Source organism: Otolemur garnettii, unplaced genomic scaffold (assembly GCF_000181295.1).
Source record: "Otolemur garnettii isolate 467f Iridium unplaced genomic scaffold, OtoGar3 scaffold00181, whole genome shotgun sequence".
Taxonomy (NCBI): domain Eukaryota; kingdom Metazoa; phylum Chordata; class Mammalia; order Primates; family Galagidae; genus Otolemur; species Otolemur garnettii.
This window is the reverse complement of record NW_003852576.1, coordinates 1,782,863-1,796,980: the sequence shown is the minus strand read 5'-3', so window position 1 is coordinate 1,796,980 and position 14,118 is coordinate 1,782,863. Positions and strand designations below refer to the sequence as shown.

At 37.7% G+C, this 14,118-nt stretch overlaps 1 protein-coding gene and 1 pseudogene across 2 annotated transcripts in view; both read right to left on the bottom strand.

Moving 5' to 3' along the window:
- Positions 1-14,118, bottom strand: part of NSUN7 (NOP2/Sun RNA methyltransferase family member 7) — a 55,471-nt gene that overhangs the window by 31,875 nt on the left and 9,478 nt on the right. For both annotated transcript variants that reach the window (XM_003800692.2, XM_023519626.1), the window contains exons 4-6: positions 11,514-11,666; positions 10,992-11,175; positions 9,751-9,961 (exon numbers count right to left, since the gene is read on the bottom strand). In XM_003800692.2, coding sequence (XP_003800740.1) covers positions 9,751-9,961; positions 10,992-11,175; positions 11,514-11,666 — 548 coding nt within the window. The remainder of the gene's footprint in view (positions 1-9,750; positions 9,962-10,991; positions 11,176-11,513; positions 11,667-14,118) is intronic.
- Positions 3,685-4,574, bottom strand: LOC105888083 (annotated as a pseudogene).

The following is a 14,118-nucleotide window of genomic DNA, read 5'->3' as shown; positions in this document are numbered from 1 at the left end:
AAAAAAAAAAAAAAAAGATTATAACAAATCTGTGAGTCAATTTGGGGAGGACTGCCATATTAAGTTTTTTGATTCATAAATACTGAACGTTCCCTATTTACAGCTTCAACTCCTTTAAACAATGTTTTGTGGCTTTCAGTGTACAAGTCTTGCACTTCTTTTATTAAATTTACTCTCAAGAATTCTATATTTTGATTTATAAATTGTTTTCTTACTTTCATTTTAGATTCATTGCTAGTGTACATAAATACATTTTTACATATTCATTTTGTATTCTACAATCTTGTTATACTGACATTAGTTCCTTTTTTTTTGAGACAGAGCCTCAAGCTGTCCCCCTGGGTAGAGTGCTGTAGCATCACAGCTCACAGCAACCTCCAACTCCTGGGCTCAAGCGAGTCTTCTGCCTCAGCCTCCCAAGTAGCTGGGACCACACGCGCCCGCCACAACACCCAGCTATTTTTTTGGTTGCAGCCATCATTGTTGTTTGGTGGGCCCGGGCTGGATTCGAACCCACCACCTTAGGTGTATGTGGCTGGTACCTTAGCCACTTGAGCCACAGGCGCCAAGCCTTGACATTAGTTCTAATAGTATTTTCCTAGACGCCTTGAGATTTTCTGTATACAGAGAATATTTGCCAGTTCTACACAATTTTACTTTATATATTGAGACAATGCTTCATATTTGGTACACAGATCGTTAGTACTGTTACATTTTCTAGAATTTAACCTTTCATAATTACAAACATCTATTTTTACCAAGTTTTTTTTTTTTTTAATAAACAGAATTTCACTCTGTTGCCCTTAGTATAGTGCCGTAGCATCAAAGCTCATAGCAACCTCCAACTCTTGAGCTTAGCTGATTCTCTTGCCTCAGCCTCCTGAGTAGCTGGGACTACAGGTGCTCACCACAACCCCCAACTATTTTTTGTTGCAGTTTGGCCAGGGCCGGATTCAAACCCCTCACCCTTGGTATATGGGACCAGCGCCCTACTGAGCCACAGGCGCAGCCCTTTAGCAATGCTTCTTAACTTGAATCTGTTTGTCTGTACCTGGGTGGTTGGGAAAGTTTTGAGACAGACTGTTATGGTCCATTATTTCACTTCTGAGAACCACAGTCAACAGTGTCCCTTCCGATTCACCTGTGCAAGTTTCAACTTGCTCAGTTTAGGGGTGTTGCTGGAAAGGCTTCATTTGTTTCCATCCCCTCAGATTTTACTTTTTTTTTTCACTTGCTGCACAGTGTCTTCCAGTCACTAGCTACAGAACAAGCTGGGAGTGAAATGGGCACCTCTGCTAGGCTTGCTTTTCCTCCTGCTTCCGAAGCTGGCAGAACACTGGGGGCTCTCCAGGGATTTTACATTTCTTGATTTTTGTGTATCTCAAAACTTTCATATGACCCATGTAGCTCTGTCAGTATATATGCAGCATAACTTTTTCTGTCCTTTGAAGTTTTTTAGTATCCTTTTTTTTAAGGGGCTTTTCTTGTAAACAGCATGTAGCTGAGGTTTTAAAATCCAATATAAAGGTTCGGTGCCCATAGCTCAGTGAGGAAGGCGCTGGCCACATCCACCAAGGCTGGCAGGTTCAAGCCTACCCCAGGCCTGCTAAAACAACAATGACAACTGCAACGAAAAAACAGCCAGGCGTTGTGGTAAGTGCCTGTAGTCCCAGCTACTTGGGAGGCTGAAGCAAGAGAAACACTTAAGCCCAAGAGTTTGAGGTTGCTGTGAGCTGTGATGATACCATATCACTGTACCAAGGTCGACATAGTGAGACTCCTTCTCAAAATAAATAAATAAATAAAAATAAAATCCAATATTAACATTCTTTGTCCTCTGTTTCATATATTCAGTCATGCATTCTTACTGTGATTAAAATATATTATTTTATGGCTCGGCGCCTGTAGAGAGGCTAGGGCACCAGCCACATACACTGGAGCTGGCAGGTTCAAATCCAGCCCAGGCCTGCCAAACAACATGACAACTACAACTCAAAAATAGCTGGGCATTGTGGCAGACACCTGTAGTGCCAGCTACTTGGGAGGCTGAGGGAAGAGAACTGCTTAAGCCCAAGAGTTGGAGGTTGCTGTGAACAGTGATGCCACCACACTCTACCCAGGGCGACAGCTTGAGACTCTGTCTAAAAAAAAAAAATATATATATATATATATAATTTTGTATAATTTTTATATAACATTTTAGTGTGTTATATATAAAAATATATAATAAAAACTTAAATATATACCCTGTGGTTTTAATCTACCATCCTTTTCGCTTTCTATTTGTTTTATCTTTTCTTCATCTTTTTTTAGATTGGGATTCCAATTTCATATCCCATTCCTCTTTCCTTTAGCTATTATACATTCTTTTATTTGCTTACTGATCCTCCAAGAAATTACAGCATGCATTACTGACTTAATATGATGTACTAGTTTTATCACTGTCTAGAAAAGCAAAAACCACAGAATGCATTAATTCCATTTTCTTCTAAAATTATACATTGTTGTTGCATTTCTTAGTTACATATAGCATACCTCTTTTTAATTCCACAGACATTGCAAACCCATTATACATTTATAATCACTTAGACTTACCTATGTTATTTCTTTTTTTTTTGAGACAGAGTCTCAGTATGTCACCCTCAGCGGAGTGCCATAGCATCACTACAGGTGCCCACCATAATGCCCAGGCTGGGTTTGAACCTGCCAGCTCCGGTGAACATGGCTGGTACCCTAGCCACTGAGCTACAGGCTCCGAGCTTATGTTCTTTTTTTCTTAAAGCATCTCCAACTTTTTAAATAATATTACTTCTATTCAAACAATAAACTTTTAGTATTTCCTTTAATGCTTTAATGTGTCTACTAGTGATGAATTCTCAGATTGTGTTTGTCTGAGAGTATCTTTATTTCAAAGCATATTTTTGCCGAATATAAAGATCTGGTCTGGCAGTTTCTTTCAGTGTTATGAACATTCATTGAATCTTCCTGGCTTCAACTGTTTCTGATAAAATATTAGTTTGTTTTATTGCCATTCCATTCAAGATAACATGTATTTTTCTCCTGGCTACTTACATTGCCTTTTTTCTTTGTTTTTTGGCAGTTATGCTATAATATGCCTAATATGGTATCTTAGTCTGTTTGGGCTGCTATAACAAAATACCAGAGAATGCATAGTTTATAAACAATAGAAATTCATTTCTCACAGTTCTGGAGGTGAAGTCCAATATCGGGCCTTAGAAGATTCAGCATCTGGTGAGGCCCACTTTCTCACAGACAGTGCCTTGTCCCTCTGTCTTAAAAGGGCTAGGCCTCTGGGGTCTTGTTCATAAGAGCACTAAGGCCATTTCTGAGGGTTCCGCCCTCATGACCTAATCACCTCCCAAATGTCCCACCTCCTGATACCATCGCCTTGGAAGTTAGGATTTTTCTTTTTCTTTTTTCTAGGATTTTTCATGTGTATTTTGGGAGGACACAAACAGCATGTTTCCATTTGTTTATTCTTTTTCTCTTTTCCCTCCTAAAACCCTTTATTCTGTTTTTGTTGATGCTTAAGGAAAACAACTTTGCCTATAACTTACTGTGGCCTGGACTTAAGACATCAACTTACAGTTCGCCAATTAAGAATGAGGCCAAATTGTCTTCTTCTTAGGTATTCAGTTAATAAATGGCACTTAATTGATATTTTCATATAACCTTTAACAAGAACTCGTAAGTTACATTGATTATGCCCAAAAGATGAGGGAACAATGGTAATTCAGATGGGCACCTCTGAAAAGATTTATCAGTTTCCTGTCCCACTCTAGCCAGATGTTTTTGAAAACCTTGGGGAAAGACTGAAATTCCCCACCAATCTGAGACTGCATGTGCGTTTCTACATTAATTGGAAAAAACAAAAATCCTAACATGGCACCCAGAAGACCTCCACAGATAAATCGTTGACCAAATGAGCACTGTGAGTTGTTGCAGTAGGCAGATGCTCCTTAATGGGACCCCGAAGGCCAAAAAGCAAGACACTGCTGAGTCCACTGCGGAGAAGAATGGGCACCAGCCTGGATAAAATTCTCCAATTGCAAGGCATTTCAGTGCCTGGAAAGCCTGGTAAGTGTTTGTAAATTTGTCATGATGCTTGTGGTCTTGAAGCAATGTCTGAACTCTTTCCAGTGGAATGAATGTTGCCTCTGGATTTCCTGCCAGTACAGCTGCCACACAGCAAGTTGAAAACTCCGGAGCACTGACACACTTGAGGAGAAGGCAGGATAAATCCTTATAGAGCAAAAGTGCCAGAGTAGATGTTTTCTGTATTAACAGGAGAAGGATTCCATGGTACAAATTTCGAAATCCATCCCTCCTCAAGTGAAGTACTACATCCCGGGTTTTAATGCCATGTAACTGTTGCCTAAAAAGAACCTTCTGAATAGGAAATGTAATTGCAACATTGTTGAAAGCTGCACAGCAGCCACACAAGTAATGCTTCATTTCACTAACATTTGTAAGGTGAGGTGACACATCTTGTTTTGAAGATGTCAGGATTGGTGGCCTCTTGTCCTAGCCTCCGAATCCATCATGTTGCTTAAGAACCTTCCTCTTCCTGAGAATTGTTTTTAACCTGTAACACCAGCTGGACTTGGTCTTTTGCAGGACAGCTTTTTGATAACTTTCCCAATTTCTTCCATTGTGATTCATCCATTAGGTTCTCTCTCCTAGAGTCAATTTTGATAGCTGAATTTGATAATGCTTTGCCTTCTTCAGAGTTTCAGAACCAAACACGTTCTCCAGGCGTCCACTTCCCCAACCCATCACCAGGGCAGTCCCACAGGAGCCTGCAGCCATTTGTTTATTCTTATAAGAGTTTGCAGGGCTTAATGTTTTTCTTTTGTTAGAAAATTCCCAGCCTGCAACTCAAATACTGTTTCTTGCTAATTCCTTTTCTCCTGTCTTTATGCAATTCCAGTCAAACATATGTGAGATCACTCAGTCACTGACTCTCATGTGTCTTATGACCATTTTCATATTATTTATCCTTTTGTCTCTCACTACTTCAGTCAGGATATATTCTCCCAGCTCATCAGTTCACTTATTATTTCTTCAGTTTTGTGTAATTTACTGTTAAATTCTATTTACTCCTTAATTCTACACATTGTGTTTTCCAGTTCTAGAACTCTCTTTTGGCTCTTTTTTGATTATACTTTCCAGTTTTCTAATAATTCTAAAACTTGGGCATTTAGTCTTTCCAACGTATTAATCATAGTTACTTTAAGGCCGACATCTGACAGATCCAGTGTCTAGATCGTCTATGGGTCTGCTTCTATTTATTTCAGTCATTTTTCCCCCTTACTTATTGGGTTTTTTTAACTTGAGTGGCAGACATTGCATTAGAAAAAATTTAAGAGATAATTAGAAACCTAGCATGACTTTTTTCCCTTGAAAGAATTTACTTTTGTTTTTTGTTTTACACAGGGTCTTGCTCTATTGCCCAGGCTAGAGTGAAGTGGCACAATCATAGTTCACTATAGCCTCAAAGTTCTGGGCTCAAGCAATCTTCTTGCCTCACTCTCCTAAGTAGCTAGGTTTATAGGTATGCACCACCACATCCAGCTACATTTTTTATTTGTTGTAAAGACAGGTCTTGCTATGTTGCCCAAGGTGCTCTTGAACTCCTGGTCTCAAGTTACATTCCCACCTCAATCTCCCAAAGATTTGGGATAAGTGTAAACCACCCTGCCTAGCAGAGAAAGAATTTGCTTTTGCTTCTGGCAGTCAGCTAAGACTGCACACTAGGAATCCCAGATCATCCTTTTTTTTTTTTTTTTTTTAAAGACAGAGTCTTACTTTATCGCCCTCGGTAAAGTGCTGTGGCGTCACAGCTCATAGCAAACTCCAACTCCTAGACTAAGGCAATTCTCTTGCCTCAGCTTCCGGAGTAGCTGGGACTACAGGCGCCTGCCACATCACCCAGCTATTTTTCTGTTGCAATTTGGTTGGGGTCGGGTTTGAACCCACCACTCTTGGCATATGGGGCTGGCACCCTACCCACTGAGCAACAGGCACCACCCAATCCCAGATCATCTTAATCTAACTGGGAATTAAGATGACTGGAATTTGGGCTCCAATTCTTTGGGTGGCTGATCACTAGGGTGTACTTCTATGTTTCTACTGAAATCCTAACTCTACTTTTTGTCTCCCTATTTCTATGAATCTGTTAAAATTTAGCTTGGGTTTTCACTGAACCTATAATAAAATGTGATCTTTAGTTAGCATAGTCCAGTGGAAAAGTTTCTAAAAACAAGAAGTCTAAAAGACTTAGGTTCTTGTCCTAGCTATTATCATATTATTATCAGTTAAGCTTAGTGATTATAGTTTTCTTTGTTAAATGACAATTTTTTTTTGATACAGAATCTCACTATGTCACCCTTGGTAGAATGCCATGGCATCACAGCTCACAGCAACCTTAAACTCTTGGACTTAAGTGATTCTCTTGCCTCAGTCTCTCAAGTAGCTGAGACTACAGGTGCCCACCACAATGCCCAGCTATTTTTTTGTTGCAGTTGTTTAGTTGGCTGGGGTCAGGTTCAAACCCACCACCCTCGGTGTATATAGCTGACACCATAACCATTGTGCTACGGGCACTGAGCCTAAATAATAAAATTTCTGTAAACTAATTTAACCAGGGCAGCGCCTGTGGCTCAGTGGGTAGGGTGCCAGCCCCACATACCGCCAAGGGTGGTGGGTTGGAACCCGGCCCCCTCCAAACTGCAACAAAAAATAGCCAGGCATTGTGGCAGGTTCCTGTAGTCCCAGCTACTTGGGAGGCTGAGGCAAGAGAATTGCCTAAGCCCAGGAGTTGGAGGTTGCTATGAGCTGTGACGCCATGGCACTCTACCAAGGGCGATAAGGTGAGACTCTGTCTCTTAAAAAAACAAAATCTACTTTAACCAAATGTTGTTTGAGCTGCAAATCATGCAGTAGCTAAATGTCAAACATTATTCCAGAGTACAGACATACTAATACAGTCTACACTGTTTAACAGCCTGATATAGATTAGTGAGGATTTGAAGAGTATAGTTCATATAGTTTTTATAGTACAAAATGAATAAATTAAAGTATTTCTAATATTTCTAAAATTCTATAGAATAATCTTTAATCCAGTGATAGTCCAACTTAGTCAATGGTGAGTGGTGTGGGTCTAGTTTCAGTCTTCTACAGGTCGACAGCCAGTTCACCCGGCACCATTTGTTAGATACGGAATTTTTTCCACACTGAATATTTTTAATTGGCTTGTCAAAGATCAAATAACAGGGTGGCACCTGTGGCTCAAAGAAGTAGGGTGCTGGCCCCATATGCCAGAAGTGGCAGGTTCAAACCCAGCCCCGGCCAAAAACTGCAAATAAAATAAATAAATAAATAAATAAAGATCAAATAACAGTAAGTAGCTGGGTTCATCTCTTGGTTCTCTATTCTGTTCCATGCATCTACCTCTCTGTTTTTGTGCCAGTACCATGCTGTTTTGATCACTATCGATTTATAATATAGTCTGAGGTCTGGTAGCTTAATTCCTCCTGCTTTGTTTTTATTTCTGAGTAATGTCTTGGCTACTCATGGTTTCTTCTAATTCCATATAAAACAAAGTATTATTATTTTTTTTGAGATCTTTAAAGCATGACAGTGGAGTTTTAATAGGGATTGCATTAAAATTGTATATTGCTTTGGGTAGGATGGACATTTTAACAATGTTGATTCTTCCCAGCCATGAGCATAGTATGTTTTTCCATTTGTTAACATCTTCAGCTATTTCTTTTCTTAGGGTTTCTTAGTTCTCTTTATAGAGATCTTTCACGTCCTTTTTAAGGTAAACTCCCAAATATTTCATCTTCTTTGGCACTACTGTGAATGGAATAGAGTCCTTAATTGTTTTTTCACCTTGACTACTGTTGGTATATATAAAGGCTACCGATTTATGAGTGTTGATTTTGTAGCCTGAGATGTTGCTGTATTCCTTGATCACTTCTAAGAGTTTTGTAGTAGACTCCCTGGTGTTTTCCAGATATACCATCATATCATCTGAAAGTTTGATCTCTTCTGACCCTATATGGATACCCTTGATTCCCTTTTCTTCCCTAATTGTTATGGCTAAGACTTCCATTACAATGCTAAAAAGCAGTGGGGACAATGGGCAACCTTGCCCGGTTCCTGATCTGAGTGAATGATTTTAATTTAACTCCATTCAATTCAATATTGGCTGTGGGTTTGCTGTAGATGGCCTCTATCGGTTTAAGAAATGCCCCTTCTATACCAATTTTCTTAAGTATTCTGATCATGAATGGATGCTGGATATTATCAAAAGCTTTTTCTGCATCAATTGAGAGAATCATATGGTCTTTGTTTTTTAATTTGTTTATGTGGTGAATTATATTTATAGATTTACATATATTGAACCAGCCTTGAGACCCTGGGATAAAACCCACTTGGTCATGGTGCAGGGAAAACCCTTGAAGAAATCAGCCTGGGCAAGTATTTTATGAGGAGGACCCCACCACCCCAGGCAATTGAAGCAACATCAAAAACACATTGCTGGGACCTGATCAAGCTAAAAAGCTTCTGCACAGCCAAGAGCACAGTAAGTAAAGCAAGCAGACAGCCCTCAGAATGGGAGAAGGTATTTCCAGGTATGTCTCTGACAAAGGTTTAATAACCAGAATCCACAGAGAACTCAAAACGTACTAGCAAGAAAAGAACAAGTGATCCCATCTTGGGGTGGGCAAGGGACTTAAAGAGAAATTTTTCTGAAGAAGACAGGTGCACGGCCTACAGACATATGAAAAAATGCTCATCATCTTTAATCATCAGAGAAATGCAAATCAAAACTACTTTGAGATATCATCTAACTCTAGTAAGATTAGCCCACATCACAAAATCCCAAAACCAGAGATGCTGGCGTGGATGTGAAGAAAAGGGAACACTTCTACACTGCTGGTGGGAATGCAAACTAATACGTTCCTTTTGCAAAGATGTTTGGAGAACAGAACACTTAGAGATCTAAAAATAGACCTGCCATTGGATCCTACAATTCCTCTAACCAGAAGACCAAAAATCACATTATAACAAAGATATATGTACCAGAACGTTTACTGCAGCCCAATTCATAATTGCTAAATCATGGAAGAAGCCCAAGTGCCCACTGACCCAAGAATGGATCAATAAATTGGGGTATATGTACACCACGGAATATTATGCAGCCTTAAAGAAAAATGGAGACTTTACCTCTTACATGTTTACATGGATGGAGCTGGAACATACTCTTCTTAGTAAAGTATCTCAAGAATGGAAGAAAAAGTATCCAATGTACTCAGTCTTACTATGAAACCAATTTAGAGTTTTCTTATGAAAGCTATAACTCAATTATAGCCCAAAAAGAAAGGGAAAGGGGAGAGGGAAGGAATGGGAGGGAGGAGGACAGGTGGAGGGAGAATAATTGGTGGGACCACACCTACGGTGCATCTTACAAGGGTGCATGTGAAATTTACTAAGTGCAGAATATAACTGTCTTAACACAATAACTAAGAAAATGCTGTGAAGTCTACGTTGACCAGTTTGATGAAAGCATTTCAAATTGTATGTAAAACCAGCACATTGTACCCCATGACTGCATTAATGTACACAGCTATGATTTAATAAAAAAGAGATTAATAAATAAAAAAAATTAAAAATAAATAATTCTATAGAATAAACAAACAAATAAATATGTATACATACTTTTACATCCCATTTTTGCAAAAAGGTTCACGAAGTCCAAATCTTTAGCTTGTGACTGTACTCCACATACAAATATTTTTGAGGTATTATTACTTGTTAAGATTGACATATGGGCAACTGTGTGCCAAGAGCCTGTATTGACCATTAAGACATCATCATCCATATTTAATAAAGACTTTACAGAGTGGACAGCAAGACTTCGAGATTTGTCCTATAAGATAAAAGTATGACTGGAATTTCAAAGGGTATGACTAGAAACATAAGCTAACTCTATTTTTCTTTAGATAAAAGAAAGTACCTGGTAGGAATCTTAAAGAAAATACCTGATCTTTTAATTTAAAACATGTTAATACAGATCTAAATAAAAAATTAACAAAGATAACTGATACGTTTAAAATGAAAAGATTAACTTTTTTAGCCTAAATTATGACTGTAATTGTTTATTACCTAGTAATAAGACAATGCCCAAATCTCTAAATTATGATTAATAGATTACTTACTCCCTCACAAAAACTCAGACAGCTGCTACTGCCATCTTTTCTTCCTCATCACATTGTCACTCAAATTGATACTAGCTCAAAGATTGAAATTAAGATGTCTGAGAAGTTTGCAAAAGGGAGTTGACACACTTGATCTCAGTGCTTGATGAGGTAAGAATATGAGTCTGTAGAAGGGAAAAACCTTAGAAAACCAAGGTGAATTTGAGGCAAGAATTGGAATCTAAAGATATAAAAATAAATTTAACCTAATTTTTGGAACTTTTATTTCCATTCTATAGAAACCAAATTATATCTCACATTCTCTTCCTGTATCAATAGCCCTTATGTATCTCTTACAAATCAAAGCTATGAGACTGAGTTAAAAAGATTAGTTGTAAAGTATTATACATTGCCTTTTCATATGCAAGATGGCACTAATATCGTCCCAAGAAATAGAAAGAAAAGGTCTCATTGTACTTTCTCTTGAAAAGGTACAACTTTCAGCTGCCAGCCACACAAATCTCCCAACTATGGAATCTAAGAGAGTTATGTTTTTTATAACTTCATACAGACAAACATGCCAAGGTATAATAAGAGCACTTACTATAGAGGTATTAATTTTATTCAAGGTGACAGGCCTTATAAGCCTCCCTAATAATCCACAAAAAATGTACACAGAGCTAGCTTTTATTTTTTAAGTGGAGAGATTCTTTAGCTATGTTGGATTATTGAAAATCACGATGAAAATAAATATTTGTTTACCTGAAAAATAAGTTTATAATCTTTGAAAAGATCTATATTTTTAAGATCATTTTTAAGATGAGATGGAAAAATTAAGACATCATAGCAATGTTGGTCCACAGCAAAGACTTTGTCATTAACATGCAATACAGATTTGACTTCCTTATAGCCTCTTTTCTTCAAATTATTATAAACTTCTTCAGGGCTGTAATTATACAATATTAGCTTATAATTACAAATATAATAATTATAAATGTATTTAATACTAACACCCTTTTCTTACAATGAACAAAAATATCACTGCATATATTACATCTAATGGAACTCACAATTTGAACCAACAGTAAGTTAAAAAAATAGAGACAAAAAAGTTAACATGTTTATATAACCACCTTTGGTAATCTGGCAATGAGATCTGGAATTGCATGATGATTCCCTAATCACTCCCCCAGAACATGCCTCTACCCCTCAAAAAGGTAATACTTCTTATCACATTATTTTAAAAGGATAGAAACTTGAAATATAAATAATTTGAACTCTTACCTGATTTTACAAGTATTTATCCAAGCATAAAGTGGCAAAGTGGAGGCCCTTAGTTCCTGTTTCCTAACGGTTTCTGGTAGAATGTGGTAAATTGAAAGGGCATCGTGTTTGATTCGACATCTTGCCAATGCCGCAGCCAATTTTGTCTTAAAACTAGAGACAGAAAATCCATTCTTAACTACTACATTTGAGATATGACTATCAATTTCCCCACTAGAAACATTAACAAATTATAGAGTTTTAACAAATTCCTCTGTAATTCCATTCCAAATTTTTGAAGTCTAAAATAAAAACGTGTCATTTTGAAAACAGATATTCAGTGATCTTCATTCCTTTTTCTTCTCTTCTTGCTGTCCCTGTACAGTTGTGCATCTCCTCCAGTATCTGTACTGACTGCTGGTTAAAAGATAAATTTTATTTCGTGAAAAGGGTATAGGATTTAGTCAGACAGACTTCAAGTTACATCCACGTTCTATCACTAACTAGCTGTGTGACCTCAAGAATGTTACTTATTCTCCTTTCTTGGCCTCAGTTTTCTCATTTGTAAAAAAGGGTCAGCTTACCTTGCTGTTAATGTGGTGATTATCAACCATGTGTGCAAAATACTTAGCGCAGTGCCTGGCACATAGCAGACACTCATTACAGGCTAGTTATTATTATCATAGGTATCAACAATATAGTCTTGATAAAAGATTTCATGAGTCTGTATCAAGTCCTTCCCACTTTTCATTATCTGATGATACAAAGTTCCAAATAATGGCAAAGAAAAACAAGAACTGGTTAGCATCAACATGAAGATCAAAGAGTTTTCCTAATCTCATAGCCCAAATTTTTAATAAATGAGAATAGAGGACTTATTCCCGACCCATATTCATAGCATTTTCATAGTAGGAATCTAATTGAAATACACTGCAGCATAACCTTGAGCAAGAAACGGGAAGAGGGGCCACACAGTCAATTACAGCCTGAGTTGTAGTTGGCATTGGTGTGTGGGAGAGAAAGGCGAGGAGAGGATCTTCTCAGAGAATCAGCGTCAGGCCCACCTAACTTGTGTCAAGGATGCTCAGAGACAGGACAGGGTAGTAAATGAGCATCTCAGTTATTTTTTCCACCACTGTTAATACTACTTTCTGTTCCTCATGTCTGCAGTCTCTCTAGTTTAAATTTCTTATCCACTCAATAGAACGAGAACTTCTCACCCCAAAAATTGTTTATGTGAGAGTATGTATATATGTATATAAGAGAAAATATAAGGGCATTTGGGGAGAAGAGTTTTCAAAAATAAAGCCTTAAAATGCAATAAAATTACAAAATTACAAATTACAAATTACAAAAACAAAGCCTTAAAATGCAATAAAATTACATTCGTCTAGTTCTATATGTAAATGTCACTGAATTATAGCACAGCACAGTAAAAAAATGGCATAGTAGATTAATACACATCAAAAACCAAATTAATACAATTTAGATTAATTACTGTTCACTGTAATACACGAGATATTTGAGTACAGACCATTTTAGACTGAATAGTACTTCCAAATACATACTTAGTTCAAAGTTATAATAAATCTATTTAATGAATTATTCAAAAAAAATTTTTTTTGAGACAGAGCCTCAAGCTGTTGCCCTGGGTAGAGTGCCATGGCATCACAACTCACAGCAACCTCCAACTCCTAGGCTCAAGCGATAGGTGCCCACCATAATGCCCAGCTATTTTTTGGTTGCAGCTATCATTACTGTTTGGCAAGCCTGGCCTGGATTTGAACCTGCCAGCTCAGGCGTATGTGGCTGGCGCCTTAGCCGCTTGAGCCATGGGCACCAAGCCTCAATTATTAAATATAAAGACTAGAAATACAACACCTAGGGGAAAAAATGTGTTGTGTATATGAGGGGAGTGTAGGGAGAAGGAATTCTCCTAATTTCCTGATAGTAAACATTTTGGATGACAATTTGTATGTTATCACAGAGTCATCCAATTAATCTCTTTTACCATGATCCCTCTTACAAATACAGTCAGCACTTACTTTGTAAATGTTAAATTATAGTTATGTAATTCCTAACCTTAAATCTTAGAATCTAAACTCCTTATCATGATACTCTAGGATATTAATAGTCTAACCTGAGCCAACTCTTCCTGCTTTAATTCCTACCACCCCCACGGTCTTTAACTTTGTGACATTGTGAACGAAACTCTTTTTCTTTTGCCAGTACTATTTGAACTCTGCAATCAAATTATGTGAGTTCAAAATTCTGGTTCCACTAATTACTAGCTATTTGACTTTTTTTTTTTCCTTGTCTAAGCCTCAGGAATTAGTAATTACTTTAGCAATTAGTACCACAACTCTAGAGTTGCTTCACATACTTATGAAAATTTATTTAAGTCAGGCTAGGCAAGAAAAGATAATTAACATGTTTATTTTTTCAGTACTATTCACTAAGTACTATGATCAGACCTGGGACTATAAAGATTAAAAGATAATTTATACACATAAGTAATTTATAGTCTGGTGGTTGGCTCGGCGCCTGTGGCTCAAGCGGCTAAGGCGCCAGCCACATACACCTAAGGTGGCGGGTTCGAATCCCCAGCCCGGGCCCGCCAAACAAC